Genomic DNA, 25,732 nt, shown 5'->3' with positions numbered 1-25,732 from the left:
TGAAATGCCCTTACAATGGTCCTGGACGTCTCTGGGAGACATTTCCCATATTTGTCCCCTCACTCAACAGGAGTGTCAGCATCCACAGGATTTCTTACAGCTCTGAGAATGCCTTCCACCGGGAACCTGCCTGCACCAAAGTACCCTGGCACAGTTTGAGCTGCAGTTTTGTCTGATCCTTTTAAGAGCTGGGAATGGCTGTTTTGATGTCTGATATCTGTGAACATGAAAGGCTCCTTTCCTTCTAACTGTGCACTGGGCAGAGCAATGCCTGTCTCTCCTAATCAAAAATGTAATCAAAGATCTCACTTCTCGTAAAAAATGTATTAAGAGGAAGAAGAAACGACGCAGCAGATTTCTATTGGCTTCACTGCTCATTTGCTCTGGTTTCTACTTCTGTGCTGTTTCCTCCTGCCTTTCACAAAAGAACCCCCACCTCAACTTTCCCCATGTCTTGACATGTTTAATTGCAAAATGTTGCGCTTTGAAAACAAAACAAACAAAAAGAAATCATTGTATTTGATTCAAACGAAATATCGATCGTCCTTGAGTTCCCACACCACGGATATTGGCAACGTTTTGTCAGCACCAAGAGTGAGTAGAAGGATCACAGCAAGGAAGTAAATTTTCCAACTGGAAGGAAAAGAAGCTGAGCCAGGAAAATAGCTGTGCCCAATCACTCCCTGTCCCACAGCTGTGTCTTAATGAATGGTCTGTTGACCTGATGTTAATGTTTCCGATAACAGATGTTAAAGTTTACAATAAGCAGCATTTCCCTTAAACAAGATACTGATAAAGTGAAACAAGGGAATAGAGGGGGTGGAGAAGAGATTTGCAAAACATGCTGGAGTGAGAAAGTCGGAACATACCGTGTGTGTCTCGGGAGTGAGAACATGTCTCAGTGTGTGAATAAATATATAATGTATAGACATATGCTCTCTCTTCTCAGAAACTCTACGAGTAGTCCCAGATTTTGCTGCTTTCAGTAGCATGGCAAAGAAAAAGGCTGGGGAAAGTTGGAGCTGGTGATTGAGGGTTGGAGGATGATGGTTTGGATGGAGCATCCTCACTTTCTGGAAAGGAGACTGGTCACAAAGATGGTCTCAGGCATCACCTGAGCTCTTGTGTAGGGAGCAAGTGGTCTGTCTGGAGAGACATAATGCACTCAGGTTTGCTCATTTTCATCTTGCAGGCACAGGCTAATGGAGATCAGATTTTCACACAAATTCAGCTGAGAAAAAAAGAGAACGGGAAGAGGATTCAGGAAAGTGTTAGCACAAAGTTATTTGTTAAATGGATTTTTTATTGTTTTCCATGAAGCCTGCACAGAGCTGTTGTCCTTTTTTAAATTCCTCTTCTGGCATTTGTTCCCCTTTTCACTGCCTCCACAATTCTCCCATTCAAGTTGAAAAAGCTACCTCTGAAAGACCAGTGTAACACTAGCAGAAATTACTAGCACCAGTGATTTCAATATTCAAATGGACAATATATTTAGTAATAGACTGGGAGTTGCATAAATAGAGTATGAATGCCTGGTAATGAATCATATCAATAATTTTCACATACAGACTGTGCCTTACATTTCTCAAAGGCCTTTACAAATACCAATTGATTCTCACAGCAGGGCTGCTCAGTGGAGGAGTTGTTATTAGTTCTAGTGGAGGGTGAGGATATTGAGATGCAGAGAAATGATGCTACTTGTGTAGTTCATGCTGGGACTCAAAGTGAGGAATAAACTTGGAAGCTCCTGACTCACAGCTCTTAATCATGGGACTACATAGCTCTGTGTGATTTCTTTGGCTTGGCTGGAAGTGGCTGTCCTCATGGGAAGGGGTTTTTGTCAGACCCCAAAGTCTGGGGCTGACAGGATGTGGGTAAAGGCAGGAGTAATTAACACACAGTGAATGGCAGAAGTGGTCTTGAGCAAGCTGTGCTTTAAGCTCACAGTCAGGAGCAGCACCCCTGCCCCACACAGGTCAGGGTTGGAGGGGTTTTGACCTATGGAAACTTGGTTTTCCAGGAAGAAAAATGGCAGCTAATGCAGCCAAACTCCATAAAGAGAAAGGGGCATCTTGAATCCAGCTGCGCTCTGTAACTCTCACCCACCTCAGTCAAGGAGGGTAATGGCTGAAGAGTACCTGAAATACTGGAAGTGTCTTCTCTGGTGTAACATCTGACTCAGCATTCACCACCCTGCCCATCCTCTGTTTACTGTTGCCTGTCTTAATTCTGCAGTAAATTGTTGCAGCCCTTAATGTTTCTCCCAGTGACCCCGGGTTGCAGTCAGTGATGAGCAGAAAGGCAGGTTAAACAGCACATGCCTCAAACAAGGAAAACCTAATTTATCTTTTGCCCTCGTGTTGTACTGAACTCACCAAGGCTGACTCACTGCTCAGAAGAGGACATGCTCTCAACCTGTATAAAACCATGACATGGTACTCCCAGCCTTATTTTCAAGCACATTTTATTCTAACCTTTTACTTGATGTTTCGAGTGACACTGTACACTGAGAAATTGTCTAGAAACTAGCCACGGTGGCACTTGGCTTTTTATTTTTCTGAGAGGTTACATCATCTCCAACACATCAGCATGTTAGAGTCCTTTAAATTGGCAGAACAACACACACTACATTGCACTTGTCTGTATCGAATTTCTTCTGCTGTAGCATTGCCCAGTGACCCAAATTTCACAGGTTCTCCGTCACAGTTCTCCACACTCCTAAGCCACCCAAGTCATTTTGCCATCTCACAGGGGGTTCTTGTGCTCTAAATCATCAGTAGTTGGGCTGAAGCTGTTGATTCTTGTCATCATGTTGCCAGCTCTTCTCCACGGTTCTCCACGGAGACCAGCAGGGGACTGAGGATGGGAGAATCATCCAAGTTCCTCTTGAGCTGAGGGACAACAGAGGAATGGGCAACCCAAATTGTCTTTTCACAACTTAATTGCTGAGCCCCGACCCCAGTCTGGCAAACTCTGCCTGCTCTTCATACAGGGACCAGAGGCAGAAGGCAGCAACCTGGGACCCACAACCCAGAACCAAAATTTCCACTTTGGACTTGCAGCCTTTGGAAAAAGCATTTGTATTTCTCAGGGCTGTCCCACTGAGACAAATTTTAGCTTTCAGGCTTTAAGAACTGTTTTAACAAGCTTATTGAGCAACTTCATTGTCTTGTCTTCCAGATGAGACTTGGCCACGTCTACTCTTTTAAATCTCTTTTTTTCCCCTCTACCTCCTTATCAACCTATTCAGCATCGAGTTTTACCTTTCCCTGACCATTTTGTAACGTATTAATACTCTTTTTTAGTGATCTTTACCTGATCTAAATAATACTTGTGGTTTCATTAACTCTTTCAGAGAAGAATCTGTGTATTAGTGTCAAAAAGGCTTTCTTCTACACATAAACTGTGCTCTTTCAGCCAGATTATGTTATATTCCTCTAGGCTCTACCTCAGGTATTTTGTTCCATGAGCTGAGTCTAGCATGTTTAGGGAATAGACTTTTTTTTCCTTTTCTCTTCTTAAGAAAAAGAAAGAAAAAGGAAAACATAGCAACGACAGCATGGCAACAGCAGCTGCAGCACAAAGGGAAAATAGGCAAACAGACTTCCGAAACGTGCATTCACTGGTAAGCTATTTTTACTGGTTGGTGAGTGAGTATGTGGGGGTATTATAACAAAATAAGTGAGAAAATAGCTTACAAATAATTCATAAGTAACTTTAGATGAGAACACATCTTAATGACTTCATCCTCCCAGCTAGCCCTCATGCTGCATGAATCTCCACATTCACAAACTTACAGGTCACCTCTGATCCGTGATTTATACACTGCAAATTTGTACACAGACACGTATATAACATTCCATACAAAAAATAGTGTCAGTGGAGCATTAAGGTTAAATAACTGGGCATTATAAAGTAAAGAATTGTGCCTCCCTGCACAGCAACTTAAGGATAAATCCATGTCATTGCATCCTCCTCTGCCTTTGCACCAGAGAGCAGAGATTTCCCCACAGCCTGGATGTTTTGGGGGGACTTGCAGGATCTGTCTGTGGCTCCTGCCTCTGCTGCCAACCTGCTTTGTGCCCCTGGGCACTTTTGATTGCTTTTCTGGGGACTTCTTTTCCCCTTTTCCCTTTTGTCTGAAGCACACAGGCAGGAACCTCCAGCACAGGAATGCTTATATTTGCATCTTTGGGCAGAGCTCAGCCACATTTGGGGCCATGTATGTGCTGAAAAGTGACAACATAATAAAGAGTAGCATCTTCCTTCACCAGCCTGATCTAGTGGGCAGCATCCCCCTTGAGTTGGAACTACATGATCTTCAAGGTCCCTTCCAACCCAGACTATTCTGTGATTCTATGAAATCTTCTGCTTTACCATCCTCTCCCCAAAATGCCCCACTCTCACTGCAGACCAGTAAACTGTGGGAAGTCTTTCTCTAAATTCAAAAAAATTCATTGAGAGCTTGAGAGAAACAGATCCAAAGTGTTGAACTCCTTTACAGTTACAGCCTGATCTGTTGTGCTGTGTGAGCCCTTTTTTCCTGTTCAGTTATGATCCATGGGAGACTAAAAGTAAACACAGTCTCTTAAGTCTCCTCCACAATCCTGATGCTTTTACTGGCACAGAGAGGGGCCCAGCTCGGCCCTCTGCAGCCAAAACTAGATTCGTTTGTCTTTAGAAACAACACAAATCTGTTTCCCTGGTTAAATAAAGTCATTTGCAGGGTTCTGTTGTGGGAAGGATGTGTCAGCTCGTCCTGAATGGAGCAGTCATGGGGATGAATGGGTTGGTTGTTGGGCTGGAACAGCCCTGTGCACACTGAAGGGCCCTTCCCGAGGCAGGCTGAGCCCTGGCTGGGGCTGTGCCCAGGGGATGCTGCAGGTGCCTGGGCATCACTGCTGGCTTTATTGTGGGCATTCCCTCCCCGCACCATGACACAGAGTTTGGGGTTGATTATTGCAGAATTGAATCCCACATCTTGCACGTTCCCTGCAGCCCCATGGTTTGGGAAAGCTCTGGTTTCTGCAGGACAGGAGGCAAGCAAGACTCGAGCTCCAAGTCCTTTGGGCTCTTTGTTGCTCTGATGCTGTAGGAAGCCCATTTCTTCCTGTCTGTCAGTCTCGGGCTGTGCTGGTACTTCCCTGCCCTTCAGAGCTGTGACAAGCAATGACTACATAATGTTTTTCAATTCTCCTAACTGCTGTAGAGTTACTTGTTCTAGAAATTTTGGTGTGTAACTGGTAGGAAAAAAGGTTGGTGATGTTCTCCAGAGGACATCAGGAATGAGGAAGCAGCAGCTAAAGTGGTTTGGTTCCCTCTGAGGTTTTTTTTCAAATATAGTTGAAAACAAGCAAGTGAAATGAGATGCTTAGAAACACTTTGTGAGGTTCTTTCTGGTTTTAAATTACTTCGTTTAAACATCTTTGTCCGTGAAACCTCCAAGGGAGCTCATCCGCATGTTTTCTCATCTGCATCTTCTGCTTTCTGTCTGGCTCTTGCACAAGAAAGAATGTTAAGTATCTCATGTACATCTATAGAAATAAAGCAATTGAGTTATAAAATAGTCTGGTTGAGTAGGACGAGGTCAGTGATCTCAAATAATCCTGACACCGAAGTCAGGACCTGCTCTGTATTACAGTTCAGTGTTTGCTGAGGTCTTTTCCTGTGGCTTTCTGTAACATCTGAGTATATATTAGTGCTGTTTCTACAATGTATTTAGAGCACAGCCTAGATTGGAGGCATTTGAAGAAATACTTCTTGACTCTTTTGCTGTTTTGTTTGTATTTTTTGCTTGCGAAAACAATTCTCAAGAGCATTGTTAGGTGGGTCAGAGCAGGAACACCTCTGGGCACGCTGGGGAATGTGTGAAAGCAGGTTTTGAGGGCTTTTATTTTCACACCATGTTTCAGCTCTGTAGTGATAAGTGTTTTCTGGAGTACAGACCTGAAGTCCCTCCCCTTTCAGGTCTCACTTGTTGAAATGTAGAAAGGTTTTTTTTTTAAGTTTCAGGGTTTTGCTAGCAGTCAGGTTGTGTCGCTCTTAGCCAGTGACAGGTCTGATCAGCAGCAGGGCAAACAGCACAAAGTGGGAACTGCTGTTTATTTTAGCAGCTGATGGCACTAGACAGGTAGGATTAGGGCAAGACATATGGCAGAGAGGAAAGGTAATGGCACAGCATGGGAAAAAATGAGGCAGGAACAGATCTTTTAGGCAATTCTGTATTGGCAATTGACCTACAACTCCAAACAAGCCCAATATACACTACAAGAATTTTTACCATACCCTCTAGGCTGTGTGCTGGGTAATTCCCATGTCCTTCAGCAGGTGGGATAAATGCTGCTGCGTGTAGACATCTGGGAGAGAAGCATTTGGAGTCCCCTGAAAATCATCTTAATTCAGGACAATATTTTAACCTTGCAGGTGTGGGGAAAGAAAAAATATGTTCCCTTTTCTTGCAGGCAGAACCAGCCACTGCACACACACCTGGGTCTAAAACCCCAACTTGTATGTGCTCCTTTCAGCCAGACCCAGAACATCCTGTGGGATAAGAGGATGTCACAGTGGTTTTGTTGCTGCAGCGTTGTAACCACAGAAAGCCCAATTACTTCAGATGGGCCTCAGCCAGTTCATTCATATTTGATTAAGAACTTTTTGAAAGATAGGCATATAGAGCTAAGAGCTGGCTCCAGCCTTAGTTATTTACATCAGGATGGGGGTGATAAAATCTTTTTTTAGTGTCAGTGTTTAAATATTTTGGCTCTCTATTCCAATATTGTGGCAAGAAGGAGCCATATGTGTTCCTAGAAAGAGAGCCTAGTGCAGCCGCTAATCAGGAGAGGATCTATTAATGTATTAGCATTCAGAATAATGAGCAAAACCAGCATGCACTGCAGAGACTAACACATATCTTCAGTCTGCAGTTTTCAAGTGTTTGGAAAATGTTGTGTTCCTCCATCTTTCTAAAACTGGTGTTCTGCCAAAAGAAGTTCTCTTCTGTTGTTAATTTTAGAAAGGTTAAATCTATCTACAAAAGCAAGCATAGCATGGAGTGCTGAAAACCAGGAGGATGTGGGCACTAACAGGCTCCCAGGCTTTAGAGTTCACAGCAGGAGCTGACTTGGCAGGGAAACTTGTAGGCTTGTCTTTTCCTTCCCTTAATGCTATGCTGAGTAGGGGACAAGACTTGAAGTCTAAGCTCCATACCAGCTCCCCTTTCTCCAGAAAGCCCCTGCACCACCTTTCTCCAGAAAGCACTGGGCAACGTGTGTGTATCTCTGCAGATCACTACTGGGCTTCAGGGAAGCTTGCCAAAGACTTGGCACAGGAAAAGGGCAAATTTTAAAGAGCTCCAGAGTGGGAGAGATTGCTGGTAGAGCAGCTTGCATGCCTCGAGGTCATTGCTAATGAGCAGCATCTTGCCTAAAGAAGTGAACATTTCGTTTTAGTGCTGCTATGAAAAGCAGCCGTACTGTCTCCCCTTTGCATCCCACGCTACTGCCTGCCTTGCTGTGGCATCTGGAGCAGGCTGTACCAGGAAGGGAAGGAAGCCCTCTTAAAGGATGTGGAAGGATGCTGAAGTGGTAGCGGAGCTCAGATGAGAGAAGCTGGAGCATGACAGCTGTTACTGGATCATGCAAAAAGCCTGCCAGCAAAAATGCATCAGTTTATGTGATATCCGGGTGTCTTGTCTTCTGTTTTCATAATTGCATACATGGTGTCTGCATAAATCTCTTCCCCCCTGCACTTGCAGCAGAAGGAGCTGACTGGCGGATGGCAGCACATCAGTGGGAGAACACCAGCAGGAAGAGACAACCAGTCAGATGTGTGTCAGATGGGGAGGCCCAGGGCCCCAGGCAGATTCCTCGGAGGTTGCTCGAACATGGCGCACTCGCTAAACACAAAACCTCTCCTTTTCCCTTCGGGGAGAGGAGCATGTTCATCCAGACATGAGAACCAGCAGTGCTGTCTTGCCGTGTTCTTCAGGAGGTTAGTGCCAAATGACAGCACAGGCAGCAACAGCAGGAACTTTCAGCAAATGTGTCATAGCCCAAAGGGCCGAGTGTCCCCCCAAGGGGTACAGTAGAATTTCTCCTACTGTTTCAGTGAATACTGCAATCTTCCTATTTATTCACTCCTTAGCTGCAACCTCTGTCTCTTGAGCCGTGGGCTTTCTTCTTGCAGTGAGATCACACCTGCTCAAGGAGAGAGGAGTCCTATGTCTCTGTTTCACATTGGGTTTTACCATTAAAAGCCCATTTCAAGAAAGATGGGTATACCCAACCTGCACAGGCCAGGTGACTTGTTCTTCAAGATTTCCTGCCTGTGGACTACGAGTCTGGTTGAGCAACTCCACAAACAGAGTTACTGGTAACCATCAGCTCCATGAATTCAGAAGTCTTGAAGTTGAGAAAGAAATGCTGACATTTAAAAAATAATAACATCTCTTCTCGGTATAAACTTCTACTTGTGGCACTCTGAGAAATGTGCTTCCCCACAGTGGAGTTGTGAGCTGTTAAGGGTTAAAACTCATTCTTGAGGACACAAGAAAATCATTTTGCGTGTTCAGAATCAACTTCCTTCTTTGACTTTCTGGGTACTGACAACTCAGGCTTACTTTGGTCCTGCTGACAGTCGTGCTGATGGCAGCGATTTCAAATGAAGAAAAACGAAGAAAATGTGAGCCAGCAAAAAAGCGAGAGCAGTAAAAGCACCTTCCTCAGCTCATGCTAACATTGTGACATTTGGTTATTGATGTTGCAACGGCCACTAACGTTATTCCCAGAGCCAACACTTAAATTCCACTTTGGTAGATCATAACTGTAAGCAAGTCACACAGTCCCACAGGAAGGGGTAATTATTGACCAATTCTTCTTGCTCTTAGATGAGCGGTGGCTTTGGTCTGCGCGGCGCTGGCTGTGATGCGGAGCTGGCTCTGTGCAGAGGTGACTAATACGTGTCACCAATTTCCTTGATGTAAAGCTCGAACCTGCATTTTAGCCCAGGGTGCCAGACTATGACAAACAAGAGCTAGGAGAGTGTAATGAATAAACATGGTGAGAATTTCAGCTGTACTCTGCCATCAGGTCCATCTGTTACTCCTTCCCCCACAAGCCTTGCAAACTCAATGAGGCGGGAACAGGCATGCTCCATATACTGCCCCATCCCTCAGCCACAGAGCTAAAGGTCTAATTGTCTGCTTGTCATTAACTTTATCACTTACAGTCCCTTGAGCCATTACTGGTAACAGGACCTTGTTCAGTTCTTTAGCCTTCCATCCACCCTGCTTATAGCAAGACTTGGAGAAGGATACCAAAAAGATGATAAGGGTAACTGTGCTAATCACATGATGGCATCTGCAGTGTGGCAGAGTAGCAGTCACTCCAGATGTGCCTCCCCAGCATGTGTCCTCTGTTCATTCCCAGCTCCAGGCACTCTCCCTCCATCTCAGGCAAAGTGAGATGCCCAGCTCCCAAACTCAGGGATTCATTTCCAGTTGTCAGATGGTGAGTCCTGAAGTCTATATGACCTATTTTCACTCTGTGTCATGTGCAGGCACTTCAGAGGGGAGTCTTGGGTTTTACTGCTGATTTGCTCTAATCCAGAGACAGGAAAGTAGAGGCTTCTGAGCAGGACCATGAAGCAGGAGCAGCCAAGCAGCGGAACGGCACGTGTCTGGTGTGACTCAGTGAGGGATGAAGGCTCCAGCAAGCTCTGCCTCTTGGGGAGCAGTGGTTTGCTCTGGAGAGGGGGTGCCTATCTCCCAGGCAATGCCACAGCTTCAAAAGTTGCCATCAAAATTCTCCGTGGTTCCAGACGTCTCTCACTGATGCAGCTGATGCAGGGCTTGACAAACTTTGCTGCTCGTGTTCTCTTACAGACCTCATGCTCCCAGCTGCAGTTCACAAGTGGAGTATCTCCCTGCCTTGGCAACAGGCTGTCTTAATTACAGCCCACACAGATGATTTTTTTTTTTTTTTCTTGCATTTCTGCCATAGGTGCTTCCTTCTCTTGTTCCGGGAACTCCATGTTTTTGGTTTACTGCTCCTCTGTTCCTTCCAGGTCAGAGAGCTTCCGGCAAGGGAGGTGGAGAGGAATGTGATAAGCAGCTTGGCTGGTTAATGAGCTCCCTGTCTAACTGGGGGTTTCTTGTATGCTGGGTTCACTTGCCAGTCCCTGGTATCTCCCTCAAGTTGTTTCTCTTCTTCTGGCTCTCCTGGGGGAGCAGTTTGGAAGCTGGTTTGAGTTGCAGCTACTTTTCTCTTTGTGCCAAAACACATTCACCGGGGTCAGGTGCAGACCAGAAACTGCCTCTGGATGGCAGGGCTGGAGAGCTACATGAGCCTGAGATTTGGCTGGGAAAACAGAACTTAAAAAACACCCAGTCCCTCGCATTCCCAGCGACAACTGCAGAGTCACTGCAGCGAAAGTAACGGGAGATTTTTCTCTCCCTAATTTATGTCTCTCCTGCATATGGCTTCTACGGAGTCGCTGATGTTACAGACAGATGGGTTGGCATTTTACTAGACAGAACACATGGGCTAGATGTTGTTAATGCTTGTTAGCTACTCATTCTGCAGCTTGACCAGTCCAACACGGTCACCTCGCAGATGGTTGGGAAGCTGCAGACGGGGTGCTGGAGCGGTCCAGCCCTGCCCCGCGTGGTGTGACAGCAGATGGGATAACGCACGTTTGGCTGCTCTTTCCGAAGGGATTTGTTGTAGGTCAGAGATAGCCGTGGCTGGGGGATCAGCACAGCTTCGCTGTATAACAAGGAGAGACGCTGATTTGTAAAGATCCTGAGATTTTATGGAGGTATGGGCTTTAAAGGCTTAATGTCATAGTTTGGGTTTTGATATGGAATGGGGTTGGAAAAATTCTGTGAGCTCTGTGCCTTGTTCCCATCTCTACTCCTCCATGCTTAATGCTTATAAGGATATTTGGCTGGTGAACACTATTTAGCAGATCTGAGTCTGTTAAAAACTTATAATTTATGACCTCAAGCTCCGACTACAGCCAGCTGCCAGTATTAGTTTAGAGTGACATCCCATGTGGTTTTCCATTCTCTGTGATGTGAGCAATCTGCTGTGATTTACTCTCACCAGCCATGTGTTCAGTGGAACCATTTTTAGGTATCACCTCAGCAAATCTCCACAGGGTGAGTCTCCTTGGTGGCTGGTTTGGACATCCCATCAGAATCTGCAAAAGTAGATACTATGAGTGAATCATGTACATTGCCATCTTCCCTCTCTGACAATGTTCAATTTGCAGCATAATGATGGGAGCCTGAATGAATCCTACAGATGAGACAGGGAATTTTAGTTTCAGCACTTGTTCTCTAAAAACTCTCAAAGCCCTTTTGGAAAATGCATGGGTATTAATCCACACTGAGCAGTAGTTCTTCAAACCTATGATTTAAATTGGATATATTTGTCTCTGTCTGTCCTGAACTGTTCAGTAACATTAATGCACCCTGATAATAGCTGTCACATTTTACCCCAGGGGTTGTTCCTCAGTGATAGGTGAAATCACAGCAGTTCAAAGACCTGTCTTCCAGGATGAAAAGCTCTATAGGAATATTCAGATATAAAATAGTAATAGTATGAATCAAAAAATATGCTTCCCTTATTTTAAAGCCTTTGATCTTATTTTTATGGCATCGCATTTGACAGTCTAAAGGGCATTAACCTGTAGGAGAAACCTTTTGAAAGAAGGTGCTGATTCGCCCTCTGCTGCACAGAGCACTGTCCCCCAGGATTAACACCAGCAGGTTTCCCCCATGGAGAGGGGTGCAGCCCTTCAGCACATGTCCCTGCTCTTTTTCATGTTTCATTTTTGACGTGAGGTGCAGGAGAGCTCACCTAGATCAAAACAGGGAGCTGTGGGGAGAGGCTGGCGCAGCACACCCCGCTCTGCGTCCCTTTGCTGCAGAGCTGGTGCAGCATCCAGGACCCCATCACTGCTGCCCCTCATGTACACAGTGCCTGGGTCGTGTTTCTGATTAAGATGGAAGTATATGAGCTGACCTCTTGTTCCAAAGACATTCTGGGGTTGTGGTTCATCTCAGTGTTGAATAATAAGAAAGAGAAAGGAAATGTTTGCTATAAATCTCACTGCGCACGGGGCTGTTTCTCACTTACCCCATCCCAGCATTCAATTTTCTTCTTGGCACTGCCAGGCATTTGCTTTTCTTTGCTCAGCAGCTAAAAGCAGCTTTTTCATTACATTTCCTGGAAGGTCCTTTACAGGCATCCATCCTTGTCTGCCTCATAAATTCACTTTATATACCAAGCTGGTGACAGAGAGGTCAGAGGTCTTGGCAAGAAACAATTATTATAAAGAAGTGCTCTTCTTCTTTGGGTTACAATGAGGATATTAAAGGGGGGGGGGGGGGGGGGAAGTTTTGTTGCAGACAAGGAATGGTCATTTGGGAAAGGGAGGTGACCTGATTGATTAAGTGCTGCACATCCTGCGGGAGCCACAATGTGCAGGCGTCCTGTGAGGCCAGCTGGAACCTGCCAGTTGCCATGAAAAAAAGAAGGAAACCAGTAAACAGTTTGCTAAATAACCTCATAAATATTTCCAGCCATAAGCATGTCTTTGTGGTTCAATTTTGTGTTGATTTTTGTTTTTTTTTTCTTTAATATTTCCCTAATTTTAAATGAACGGCCTGTAATTAAAGTGATTTAGAGGCTACCTGGGGACCTGGTATTTGAGCAGTGCATGATGCTTAGGAGAGATTGATTGGTGAGGCATAACTCAATTGGGGTATTTTGATAATGATATCATCACCCGAGAGAGCCAAGTTCGAGCAATTAAATCTCAAAACCTCGTGTTTGGGCTATTATAACTTCAGCAGGCAGTTCCTGCATGTGCACACACACACACATATTTTCCTTGTTTTTTTTCTGGGCACTCCAGCTTTTTTGGCTGGCTCTGTGCATGGTGGGTTGCCCTGCGTCTGTCTGTCTGTCTGGGGTGATCTGAAGTGGTGATTTATGAGCTCTGCAGCCCCAGAGAGAGGGTGCCAGCCCACTCAGCACCACTGCTTCCCCCCTCAACATCTGCACGTGGACAAGGCGGCCTTTGACATTTAGAAAAATCTCAGCATCTGAAGCAAGAGGCAGAAACAAAAGGATTTTCTCATTTAAAGGTCAGAGCCAGCAGCTTCTTAAAGGAAATTTTCAAATAGGTTTGTTGGACTGTGTCAGGGTTTGTGTGTGTTAGTGAGTGCTGAGGGAGGCCGTGGGTGCCATGGGGAAGCCTCAGGGAGATGAGGGGGTTTCAGGACCAGCAGTGTGGCCAAGGCTCCGAGGCACACATGGCAACAGAGATGCAGAAGGTGATCAGGTGGAAGAGCCAACCCTGAGGGCTTCTGCTGATGCATGAAGGCTTTGGGAAGAGGGAGTGACTGCCCCACATGAGGAGGAGCTCTGAGGGATTCATGTGATGAAGGCTAATTGCCAAATGGGTCGATCTGGTGGGGAGATGCGCATAACCCTCATTGGAGTGGATGGCACAGCGCTCTTCAGGGTAGGGTGGGGAGCACCACAAGGGGAAGGGAAAAGGCAGTGAGAACTGGGTCACAGGGGCTGCAGCATGGCCCTTAGTGCTGGAGCAGCCTGCACAGAGCAGGGAGAAGCTCCGTGTGGAGCGCTGGGTGTGAGGCCGCGCTGCCCCTTCCCTCGGCGCACGGGGGGCTGGTTGCTGTGTGTGTGCTCAGATCCGGCGTCCGTGGGGACATAGCATGGACAGTGATTTATGGAAGGAGCAGAGCAGATGAGATGGGGCCTTCGAGATGCATTCACTGGGTAAATGTCACCGGACAATGATTCACTTGCTCCTTTTGACCCCTCATACATCTTAGCCTTGGAAAGCACTGTCTACCGTAGAGCGTGGCCAAGTGGCATCTGCAAAGCAAAGGTTTGTCACCACGCCAAGGGGTGGCTCTGGCAGCCCTGCCAAAGCCCAGGACTTCATCCTTCTGCACACTGTGGAGGTGTTTGAGCCTCCTTTGTTCCCAAGCTGAGACACAACTGTCTCGCCTGCTGTGCCTGGCACAAAGCTCCACCATCCCTGTTGTCAGCTTGCCAAAACCCATTCAGGAACTCCACCTGCGGCGCTTGAGGTGTGTGTTTGAAGTTGCAGGAACACATGTCCTGCATGGATTGCATCCCCAAAGGCAGTTGTGCTTTCTCAGTGTGGAAATCAGAGGTAGAAAATCCTCACTTCATGTTGAAATCTCAAGTTGTTTAGAATGCTGAAGCCCTCTTCTCCCTGTTTCTGCATTTCTACTCCATACTTTCTCATGATACCACATCCCCATGTCAGCTCTCTCCTTGGGGCATGCAACCACCCTCTTTTCAGTCTTATTCCAGTGTCTGAAGGTCTGCATGACCTTGGGTCTTATGCTCAACCCATGTTTTTCAAGAAGCATCCTTTGTGTGATTAAAGTCACACTGCATGCCGGTTTATAGTGGATGGCACTTTTGGAGCCATTGTTTTTAGCTGCCAAAATATGTCAGAGAGAAGAGGAAATGGGTATAAACCTGAGTGTGCTTCTGAACCACACCGTGGTAGCTTGTGAGTGACTGAAAGAGACACTGTCACACTTTTCACATAGCTGCCCCTCAGCTGCTGGAAGAAGCAGAGAACGAAGTGCTGGGTATTGGCTTTCAGGGAAGCAGCACGGGTGCAAAGAGCCATCTCAGCAGGACCAGTGCAGACAGAAGTCCTGTACATGTTACACTGAAATGGCAGAGAGAGCCTGTTATGGTCCATATGTTGCAGTTTACGAGCCTGGTTCACCCAGCTGCAAGTCCATCCACCGAGTGGGACATTTGGGAATGCCTGTTGCTGATTGCTCCTCCACATCATCTGCGTTGTCTGCTCCTTATTCATCAGAGAGAAGAACCCACTTTTCTACCATGTTGGTGGTTATTTGAGAGATTTTTACATGTATATCTGAACTATAAAGCCTTGAATAATTTACTGGTTTCCAGGGTTAAGAGGAAGATTTATGATGTTTCCTTCTGGCAGGCGGCTGCTGATCTCGATTCCCCTGAAGAAACAGCTGTGCTAACAGCTCCTTTCTCAGAGCAGCTCCTCCAAGTTCGTGTTGTTCTGTGCTAAATAGACCAGTGTTGATGTGGGTTACGATATAGAGACGTCTGCCCCTGATCTGGTTGCTGTGGGGTAGCACAGCCTGTGAGGAGACAAACAGGGTGTCACCCTTCAAATCTACAACCAGAGTCACATCCCACCCACTCCAGCAGAGCTGGGTGTGCAGTAAGACTGGGAAGAGTGATTTCCTTTGCTTTTCTAGAGAAGGTCCCCATAGTCCTTAAATCAGACTGAACTGGCAACAGAGCTTAGTGAAAGCTGATATCTTTGCTTTTGCAAGTATTTGAGATCTGAATAAAACATAACAGAGACCTGAATCTTGGTAGTTTAGTGAACCAGACAGACTTTTCCCATGAATTAGAAGAAACCAATATAGGGCTATGTACAGAGTACCTGAGAGATGGTATTCTCACAGTGCTTAGCTTCAGCATCTCAGGCTGCTCTGTGCTCTGGGAAACTGAGGCCGAGATGGGAATATTTCCATCTCTAGTGAAGCACTGACTTGTCTGGCTCAGCACAAAGGGGAAAGAGGGAGTGAAGAATGATGGTGGTCCCCAGAGTGTCCTCTTGCATTGTCTCCTCTATGCATTGACTCTGGGATGGATGGGCATATTCACAGGTCCAGCTTTTCCTTTGATCCCATGTATTCAGTTTGACTCTAAGTGTTGATGCTTTTTTCTTTCAGCCCTTTCTTTAAGAGCAACACACTATAGCAATGATGTCAGTAGTGCTGGGCACAGAGCAGTCAGGGCTGGGTTTGAACATGCTCTGGTCTCTCTCACCCCATTCCCACTCATGGACTGTCCCCATGGATCAGTGACACTTGTTTATGCTCTTCTCAGCTTTGCATTTTATTCCTAGATGGGCTGGGGTGGCTTTTGGCTTCATCGAAACTTAGAATTTTAGGGAATGCATCAGCAGGGTGATTGGTGATTGTATTACATGGAGTGTGCTGTGAATAGTTGGCTTGTGCTGGCACCTGCAAGTTCTTGTCAGCAGGAATTGTGTCCAGGGGTTTGCCTTTGAGGGTTGAGACTATTTTCAATTTTTAAAAAAATTGATTAAAAATGGGTGGAGGGAACCCTAGCTATGAACGGTGAAGAGGAGGATTCGGGTGCCCTTGCAGTTTTGAACCACTGGAAATTTCACGTTTCTTATTTTCATAAATCCAGTTTTTAGAGCTGGAGTCACAGGCATGCTCTGCATTGATCCAGAATGGTGGGAAACACCAGACCCTGCAGCATTCACTCAGCAGAGCATCCCCCCCATGTGCTCCCCCTCGGTGTTCCTGCACACCCCTGTGCATCCCCCTGCCTTGCCATGATCCCCTGCTCGCTCCTGTTCCTGCCCTGGGCACTTCCCTCTCTGCCAGCGAGTGCACCAGGCAGGGTGCAGGCTGCCTTTTGAAAAGAAATCCTGTGAATTAATGGGAACATGTTGCTATTATTTAATATAATCACTTTATTTGTAAAGCACAGGCTGCAGAGGTACTCCCGCTGTTGAACCCAAAGCAGCAAATCTATCTATATATCCCAGTCTATACTACATTATGAACAGATGGGTGAAGAAAAAAAGCAATAAAAACAAATAATAAGAAAAGTAACAATGATAGCAATTTTAAAACACTCCTGGGGGGAAAAAAAGAAAAAAAAAAGTTTCTCCATTTTTTTAAAAGCAGTGTGAGATTGAATGAGCTGCACTGCAAGTGCATCCATCCTCTAAGTTCACATGTAAACATCTGCCGGCAGAGGAAGAATTGCTTTTTTTCCAAGTGGCTGCCTTGCCTTGTGCCTGTTACAGAAGCAATCATAAGAAACCTGGGTGAGATGTCTGGGGTTTGTAAGCATTTGGGGGTTTTCTTTGATTTTTTGGAGTTCCTGGGGAGACAGAGGCCGTGGGGATGACAGGGAGGATGGTGCCTCCCTTGGCAGCTGAGAAAACTCAGTGGGAAATACCAATCTTCTCAGAAGCATGTATTTGTCCACATAACTTTCTCTGAACATTATTCTTCTGCCTCTGCTGCAGGAGGAAACTTTGGTTATGAAGAATAGTAGAGAGAAACTACCATTAATCTCATAAAAAAAGAGAAGATATTCAAATGTAGCCTTCACCCACGATACCAGTGAGCTCAAAGTAGAGGAAATTTAAAACATTTATGTTGCTCAGTTTCTGTGGTCATAAAACACAAGCAAATGGTCTGGCACTGGATGCTAAATTTCTTAAGGAATTTACTTTAATTAATTAAACTAGTAAACCAATTAATGGATTTGCTTGTAAATTGTTAGGAAATTAATTCTGTGCCCAAAGAGTGTTTTAAATCTGCGAGGGAGGCTGTGTATTTCATACAGAGCTTGAATTCCCATTTCAGATGCATCCAACTCAGCGGTAAGAGAGCTGGAGACACAAGTGATGCATTCATAATACTCGGACCTTCCCTCAAAACTGGCACTTCCCAACAGCTGAATCCAGGGAGGATTTGCAAAATAAAACCTGTGCTGCTGCCACAGCACCCAGCCCCTGTGCTTGCTGCTCTGCTACAGCCTCACATGGCAGGCACCTTTGGCTTTACGTGGGATGGGGATTTACGTCCTTCCCGATGCCTCCAACTGGCTCTTTCATCTGCCATTGCTTCCCTCTTTGATCTGTGTACCCTCAGTGGTACCTCAGGTGCACAGGAGGCATCAGGTAGCTTCAGATCAAAGCACAGGATTTGCTGAAAAACATCCCAGCCAAAATGAAGCTTTAAACAAAAGCTAATTCACTTTTCTACGTGGAAACCTTGTTTCGATTCCCTGCCTGGCTCGGGGATGACAGGGGCATCCTCTCTACCTTGCACTCCTCACAACCCCAAGGGACCCAAACATGGAAAGTTCATAATGTTCTCCCCTCACCGGGCAATCCTCCACTTTGGTTCTTGGCATCCTTTGGTTGAGGAGGGGGCTGCTGGCTGTGCCCTGCACCACCTGTGCGGTCCCACCTCGGTCTGACAGGAAGCAGAGCTGCAAAGCAATTAGGAATGGGAGTATTTTTAAGAGGAAAATAGCAGGGGAAAAAAATTAGCATTTGCACTGTGATGTTTTTGCTGTTTATTAATAAACAAGCTGCTTTTGTGCCTCTGGGGGCAGGAGAGGCTTCAAGCATTCCTTATTTCTCTTGCATTTAGCTTTTTTTTGCTTGTTTTATATGTTACAGGAGATTTGTAATGTCTTCCCACATGTTGAGTTTCCTTATTTTCTTGAGAGCATCTCTGGAGTAATTCCTCTGGAGGTTTCAGCTGTGTGATGCCAGGCTGGTTTAAACACTTTAGGGATGTGGGGTGGATCAGTACTCACTGGGAAGGAGTTGTGTTAATTAGGAACAGGTCTGCTTCCTCCTACAGAAGTGGTGTGACTTCAGGAATGAGTGTTTTCATGGAGAAAAAGCCCCTGTGCAGAGCTCCTGCCACCTTGGGTGGTGTTGGTGACAGTGACCCTCATGTGGGCACCCCTGCTGTGTGCTGGCAGAACAGGCTTTTTGCAGGATGGTCAAACCCCTCACCTCCCCATCACCGTATTTGTCACCGGGGAAGGCTCACACGGGGGTCCTGCATGGGGACATTGGAATGCAGGATTCGGGAATGCCGTGTGCCAAATGGATGGCACGTCCTCAGTGCAAAGGAGGCTTCAGGGTGACACTGCTCCTGTGCCACGGGAGGTGAATTAAAACCCCCTGGTATTAATGGGCTTGTTCTTCTTTCCCATTAGGCCTCCAGCTCCTCCGGTGGAAAAATGCAGCTTCTGGAAACGGAGTTCTCCCGAACCATCGGGGAGCTGATCGAACTCCACCTGCTGCGCCAGGACAGCATCCCAGCCTTCCTCAGCGCCCTCACCCTCGACCTCTTCAGCCGCCAGACCATTGCTTAGTGTCCCACTGCCAGCCAGGGTTTGGTCCTCCTGGGCAGGACACTTGAGGTAGCGAGGAAAAATTCTCATGTCCACCACCCTTAATTTGTGGTATTGGATTGCTTCTGTTTTGCAGGGAACTCCTTCTTCCCCCTTCTTTCATGCTGAGTCACAAATCTCACCAATTCCTCTGAAAAGCATGATTTTCCTCCTGTGGGAGGGCAACTCTAGCTCCATTCCAGGGCTCTCCCGTGCCAAGATGCAATCCCTGCATTTGAACTGGGCCATGTGTTCATCACTACCCAGATTCTCAGCATCTGTCTGGGAATACGGTGGGAACTCCTGGTTTGAGGAGCCCCAGCACCACCATTTGCAGCTTTTTCCAAAGATATCCCCCAATCTGGGCCCCAGCAAAAAGACAAACCTGGCATGAGGTTGGTGCTTCCTGCCCCATCATTGTCCTCTTCTAATGGGAGCCAAGGGCTTGTCCCCGGGGACAGAGACCCAGGAAAAGTCTCTTGCTCTTGCAAACATCTCATCACTCAGCAAGGTTGAAATTATTTTTAAGACATCAGTGACCTGAGTCTGCCATCACTCAGCAGACAAGCATAAGCATAAATGGCCGTTTGAAGCCCCTCTACCTGTCTTGACCCCTCTGTGGCTCAGTCACTGCCATGCTTTTGGTTCCTCACTGAGGCTTTAGGGTTCTTGGTTATCTCAGGACTGTAGGAAGTGGAAGGGAGCAGTTTGGGCTGTGTTCAGTGCTGGTGGCTTTAGTCTGCTGCCTGCCACCACCCTGTGGGTATCTGTTCTGGGAGGTGTCCCTCCTCCTCCCCTCCATGGAGGGTGGAGCATCCCCAGAAGTCTAACATTTTGTGTTATAATGGATGTAGCTCTTCTGTCATAACAATAAAGTGTCACTTCCCAAACTGGGTGCATGACTCTTATTTGGGATGCACACTGTGCCTTGCCATGCTCTCCCACATGTAGAGGATGAGCACATCAGTGGTCTGATGCTGGTAGTGCTTTGCAAAGGGAGGACATCATTATCTCTGTTTTTCCAGGCAAGTCTCATTCATAGAATTATGGAATTATAGAATCATCAATGGTTTGGGTTGGAAGGGACCTTAGGGATCATCTAGTTCCAAGCCCTGCTGCCTTAAACCAAATCAGTTTGCTATCAACTTCTGTGTGTATTGATTTCCTCCTGATTTCAGCAGGAACTTCCTAAGCTTGGAGAGAAGGTAGCAGTGATCAGGCTAGAAAGTTTGCTGAGATACTTGCACTGACTGCAGGGTTGGCCAGGCTTGCTGGGGACCTGTTCATGCATCTACAGGCATGGAAAACATCTGCTGTCAACCCCTAGATCAGAGGTGAAGGGACAAGCATGAGGTCTGGGGAGGCTGCAGCCCCCATCTCCCCAGCCCTCCTCTCTGCAGGGAAATGCAATAGCAAAAGTTTGTCGTTTTCTCTTCTGCTTGAAGAAGTCCTGGTGGAAGATGAATTGCTGGGCATGCTGTGCCAGGGGAAGGCTGCCTGATTCATATGCACGGCATGGCACGGAGAGTCGCCTTCCCCAGTCATGGGGAAAATGAATCATGACGTCAGCCGCATTCAGCTCCGCCACCAACACAATAGCAGATCCTGCCTGCCGCGGAAAATTTTTCTCCTGGCTCCTTGCAGGAGAAATGAAGTAATTAATAAGTTTACAATAAACCCTCTATCTTAGCAAAACACAGGTGAGGCGAGAAGCGATGCTGGAGAGCGACAAGGGAAAACATGTTCTGCCCGTTGGAAAGTTGCCTCCCAAGAGGGAAAGGATAATAAGTTGGGAGAGAACACACAGTAGGCTTCCGAGATGCCTCCGGTGGGGAGGAGACATGAATTACTGCTCTGCTCTCTGTTCTCCCAGCAAGACTGATTTGTTCAGCTAAGTTTAATACAGCAGTGTGGCTGGGAGAGGTGTGTGGTGAGGGTGGGTGCTTGGCTGGATGTGCTGGCATGGTGCAGCACCTGTCCATGGCTTGGGAAGCTGCTGGGTGACTGTTCTGCTTTAGCCAGCAGCGCCCCTGCCCTGCTCATGGCGTTATGCTGCTGCACAGTGAGCTCAGAGGGCACTATGGGAAACTGGGACTTTTGGGAAGCTTGCCTTCTCTAAGGTTCACACATGGAAGCCTGGGAGTTGCTCATGTGAAGGTGTGACCATTGCAAAGCCACTTGGGCCACCTGTGGGCCATGGAGAAGAGGAGCTGAGACTTCCCGGTTTCTAGTTCCAACACTGAATTCAGGATGAAGCCGCAAACCTATGGCTGTACCTGACACCACGGCAGCTCCCATCTCTGCCACTGTCATTATCCTGCTTGTCTGAGCCACGAGGAGCTGCAAGGAGTAATTGTGACACTGACTTTCACAGTGATTGCTCCTTCCTTATGAGCTATATGGGCTCAGCAGCCCATCAAAGGCACTGCCACCGTGTTCACCACTCCCTGCATCCCTGCTCTGTGGGTGCAGCCCCCTGGGGCAGTGCAAACAGAGATCCCAGTGGCCACCACCCCAGGTGGTGAGGGCACAAGTCCCATCTGGGTTTGGCTCATGACTTGCAAAGCTCCAGCCCTGTTTGTGGAAAATCCTTCCAGAAAATCTTGGAAACTGGGTAATAAATTTGCAGTTGGGTGGAGGGGGGAGGTGGGAGCGCTCACAAGCATGCGTGTGCTCGCTGGGTTTCTGTGCACGCTTGCTGGGTTTATGTGCTGTAGGCTGTAAAATATGATTTATTGGTGCATGGCTGCAGGAGAGTGTGTGTGTGTGTGTGACAGCACTGTCTCGTTTGCAGTGTTGCCTGAAGCTTCCCTTCACTCAAACTGCTCCCCTGCAAATCAGCCCTGTCCATCTGTGTGCACATACAAACACCGAACAGACACAGAGCTGTCGGGTGCTGCCATACAGTCTGAAAGCAGCAGAGCTCTGGGCTAAGGCAGCTTTCACCAGATTCACACCTCTCCTAAGGGCACATCTCTGAACCTGGAGCCTTTTGCTCCTGCTTTGTGTCTCCTGGCTCTTGGGGTCATCACGTGTTGTTTGCGTTGTCCTGGAAGTGTGCAATGGCTGAGAGGGAACCAGGGAAACCCTTCTGGGATGAGCCGTGAGAAGTTTGGAGTTTGCAGATGTTAGTTTTGGATCTTCTCCATGTAACACTATGGGAGCAAGGGAAGGAGAAGGGGGAAGAGCATGGAGCGGAGCCATGATGGAGCTGGGTACCTAGAGAGTGAAGGGCAGGAGATGGATGGAAGAAACAGGGTGCTGGATGGAAGGAGAGGCCACCATTTCTGAACAGCTGCAGTGCCAGCCTTGCTGTTTGTCCTCCTTTCCTCCCCTCCCCTCCCCTCACTCCAAACAAACACTGAGCAGCACCTGCCCTTTTCATTTCCCAACCCAGCAGTGGGCTCAGAGGCAGCTGAGAGTGTTGTGAGTTGTGCTGATGGGCGGACGTGTCAAAATAAACCCCAGGGGGTGACAGGCAAGAGCCTTCCTCAGGCATCACCGAGGTGATGCCAGACCCCATTGGGCTGTGCTGCTCGGGATGGGAGAGGGCACAGCCAGGGCAGGATTGGTTCTGCTGGATCTTTTAGCTGTTCAGAGATGTTGGGAAAACAATGATGGTGTCTGATGCCAGGTGACCGTAGCTAAGGACAGGAGCTGGGGAGGATGGAACAGGCTCTGTGCTGGTGTGAATCACATTCCTGCTGCCTGCTGTGACAGCAGATTCGGGTTTAATAGCAGCGTTGCTAAAACTTGCATGATATTTAAAAGCTACAAAATGCACCCACTCTGATCATGGGAGGGATATTAAATAAATAAATAAATAAATAAATAAGTAAAAAACCAGCAAAGCTTTTTCATGAAGTCTTTTTTAAATATTAAAATCCCATCCTTCCCAACAGGAAAGCTTTTTTCAGGCTAAGAGGAAAGACTGAACGGCATCTGATGATATCGCATTGACACAAGTGTCTAGAAAAATAGGGTAGGAATGTATGATCTGTTCTGAAAAAGAAACTGTAGCTAATAGGAAATATGCTGATGCTACTTTTAATTTCATGACTCAGGTTTGCTGCAAAATTGATGGAAATCTGTGTTGGAGCTTGGTTACATTAAAGGAGTTCTTGGCTGCTTGGGGGTTTTTCCAGTTCTCATTTCTCTTTTGGGGGATTATTGTTGTAAAATCTTTCGGTACTCTGGGGATTTGCAGATGTTATTTGAAAGGACAGGGGAACAGTCTTTTATCCGAAAGAAAGATGATATTTTTGCTCCAGAAAGATCACTGGCCAAAGCCCAGCCCTGGACAGGCCATCCCAGCGGCTCCTCCTGTTCCTTCCACCCACGGTGTCTGTGTCTCCAGCCTTCCTTCTCTGCGTGTTTTCCCTCAGAGCAAGTACAAGGAACAAAACAGAAGAAAAACACACTTTAAAGAAAATGCTGCCATGTAAATTGAGGAGCACAAAGGCAGTTTCTTGCTTCTGGAGGTCTTGGAAGAAGCCCATGTCTTTTGTCTCCACCCAAACCACATTCCTCCACCAAAGCACATTCCCTCAGGTTGTGTCAGTTTTCTTCTGCTTCCCCAACATGGGATCAAGCCTCTACCAACCCCTTCATCTTCCCTGTGCTGTTTCCTGGCCCAGGCTCCAGTGCTGATGAGTTTATTAGTGTTGCTAATTTTACCTGATGCTGCTTCCTTCTCTTCATGACAGGTTATGTTTTTTTGAACTCTCCAGCTGAATTATGGATCTCTCTTTAATATTCCCTGTTTCACTTTGAATTCTCTTTGTTGACTGTTGCTTGTTGTGGTTTTGGTTTTTTTCCTTTAATCCTCCCACTGCCTCTTTTTCCTTCCTGGTCCTTCTAATGCTTCTTCAGCCTGGAGCAAAGCCAGAGACCATCAGGAGGTCATTGAAACACAGACGCCTGTAGGATTTAAATAAGGACTGGATAATTTTATGACCATTAACAAGGCTTACTGCTATGCAAGCTAAAGTAATAAGGGCAATCATATCTCATGGTTTGGGGAGCAAGTTGATTGCCTGCAGGGACTGAGAAGGTAGTTCTGCATCTCTGACTCTCCCCAAAATATGATACAGTTGACAAGACGCACCAGGCAGGTCGAAGGGCTTGGCTAGAGGGTGAGAGCATTTCTCTTATCATCTCTGTTGTCACACTCCATTGATAATGATCAGAAACTTCTGGTATCAGCATGGTGGGAAATGTTCTCCAGGTGGATGAAAGGCTCTGAAGTTTGGCAGATGAACCTCTCCTCTTCAGGAGCATCTGCTGGGTGGCATTTGTGCTGTATGACAGCAGATACTTCACTTTGCTGGTAGTGACTGGTTCATCTGCCAGGCTGCCCCATAACCAGTGCCAAGGAGTGGCCTTCCTAAAAAGAAATGCAAACTGTGGATGTCACCTAGGTCCTTCATTTTGGAGGTGCCCCCACTCCCCACTGACCATGCACAGCCTGGTACACAGTGGGGTGGTGGCGAATCACACTGTCCTTCCTTCTCCCCAGCGCTGCTCTCCTGGCTCCTCCATGTGCCTGAGCCTTTCCTCAGCTCTGTTTGGGAGTCACGCTCCAGCCCCTGGGTGTGTACATGATCAGCTCCTGCTCTGACGCCGCTGCTGTGAGGCAGAGCCGCCCGTGAGTGTCGTGCTCTGAAGTGACAGCTCCTCTCACCAGGAGTCCTGGCAGGGCCAGGAACAGCCCTGGAGAGGAGGTGATGGCGAGGGATGAACCGAATCCATGGGGAGCCGAGTTGCTCGTGCTGGCAGCTGCGCTGAGATGAGGAGGAGTGAGAAGAGCTCCCAGATAGCACAAATCCCTTGGGTGGGTGCATCCTGCTGGTGTTGGAGGTCTTTGGGTGAGTCTGTAGGTAATGCCAACATTCTGGTTCAGTGTTGGAGTGTCCTGCAGTGTATCCTGGGCACTGAGCCCTGACCTCCTGCGGGCAGAGCATCCCCTGTGTGATGTGTGCCAACGCCAGCCATGGGACTCCTCACCTGAGCCCACCAGGCCGTGCTGGCACCCCGAGGTGAGGATTACAGCTCTAGTAAGGCACACATTAACTCTGCAAACTCACTCGAAAGCACCAAGTGCAGAATAGATGCTGGGCATCCTAAGGACTGATTTTAAGAGAACACTGTGGTGGTAAACAATAATTAACAGCCTATAGCATTACTTATTTTAAAATTATATGCAGGCAAAGCCTGGAGGCACAGGATGGTTGATGGGCAAGTTGAGAGCTACCAGCACTGACTGCCAAGCTCTGATGGGTGACCACAAGGGAGGATTGGGTGGAGTAGGCTCAGCTGGTTTTGCTGGCATCTCCCAACTTGTGCTGGCCACAGGCATGAGCAACAGGGGGTCACATCCTGTACCTCATTGTCCCCCCAGTATGGCTGTGGAGCAGCAGTCTGTAGATGCCTCTGCAAAGTCTTGTCATACGTCATCTCTGATGGCTTTGCCAGTGCGAAGGGAGTTGTCAGCAAATCTCCCCTCTGCACCCCACACACAGAGAAGGTGCTCAGGGAGGATGGAAGTCCCACCTGCACAGGATGCTCAGCTCTGGAAGATAAGGCTACTTTGAAACTCCAACCCCAAGCATGTTCCTGACCCGTGCAGAGACCCCATGACACCGACAGGACCCCTCCAGCCTGGCTGCACCTCCTCTTCATTGCTTCTC

At 47.2% G+C, this 25,732-nt stretch overlaps 1 protein-coding gene across 1 annotated transcript in view; it reads left to right on the top strand.

Moving 5' to 3' along the window:
- Positions 1 to 19,800, top strand: part of MAD1L1 (mitotic arrest deficient 1 like 1) — a 348,417-nt gene extending 328,617 nt beyond the window's left edge. The window contains exon 18 of the mRNA XM_082292272.1: positions 18,867 to 19,800. Within this exon, the coding sequence (XP_082148398.1) occupies positions 18,867 to 19,025 (159 nt within the window). The 3' untranslated portion in view covers positions 19,026 to 19,800. The remainder of the gene's footprint in view (positions 1 to 18,866) is intronic.
- Positions 19,801 to 25,732: the final 5,932 nt, after the last annotated feature.

The sequence above is a fragment of the Coloeus monedula genome (assembly GCF_965178545.1).
Source record: "Coloeus monedula genome assembly, chromosome: 16".
Taxonomy (NCBI): domain Eukaryota; kingdom Metazoa; phylum Chordata; class Aves; order Passeriformes; family Corvidae; genus Coloeus; species Coloeus monedula.
This window is presented reverse-complemented; position numbering and strand designations above follow the sequence as displayed.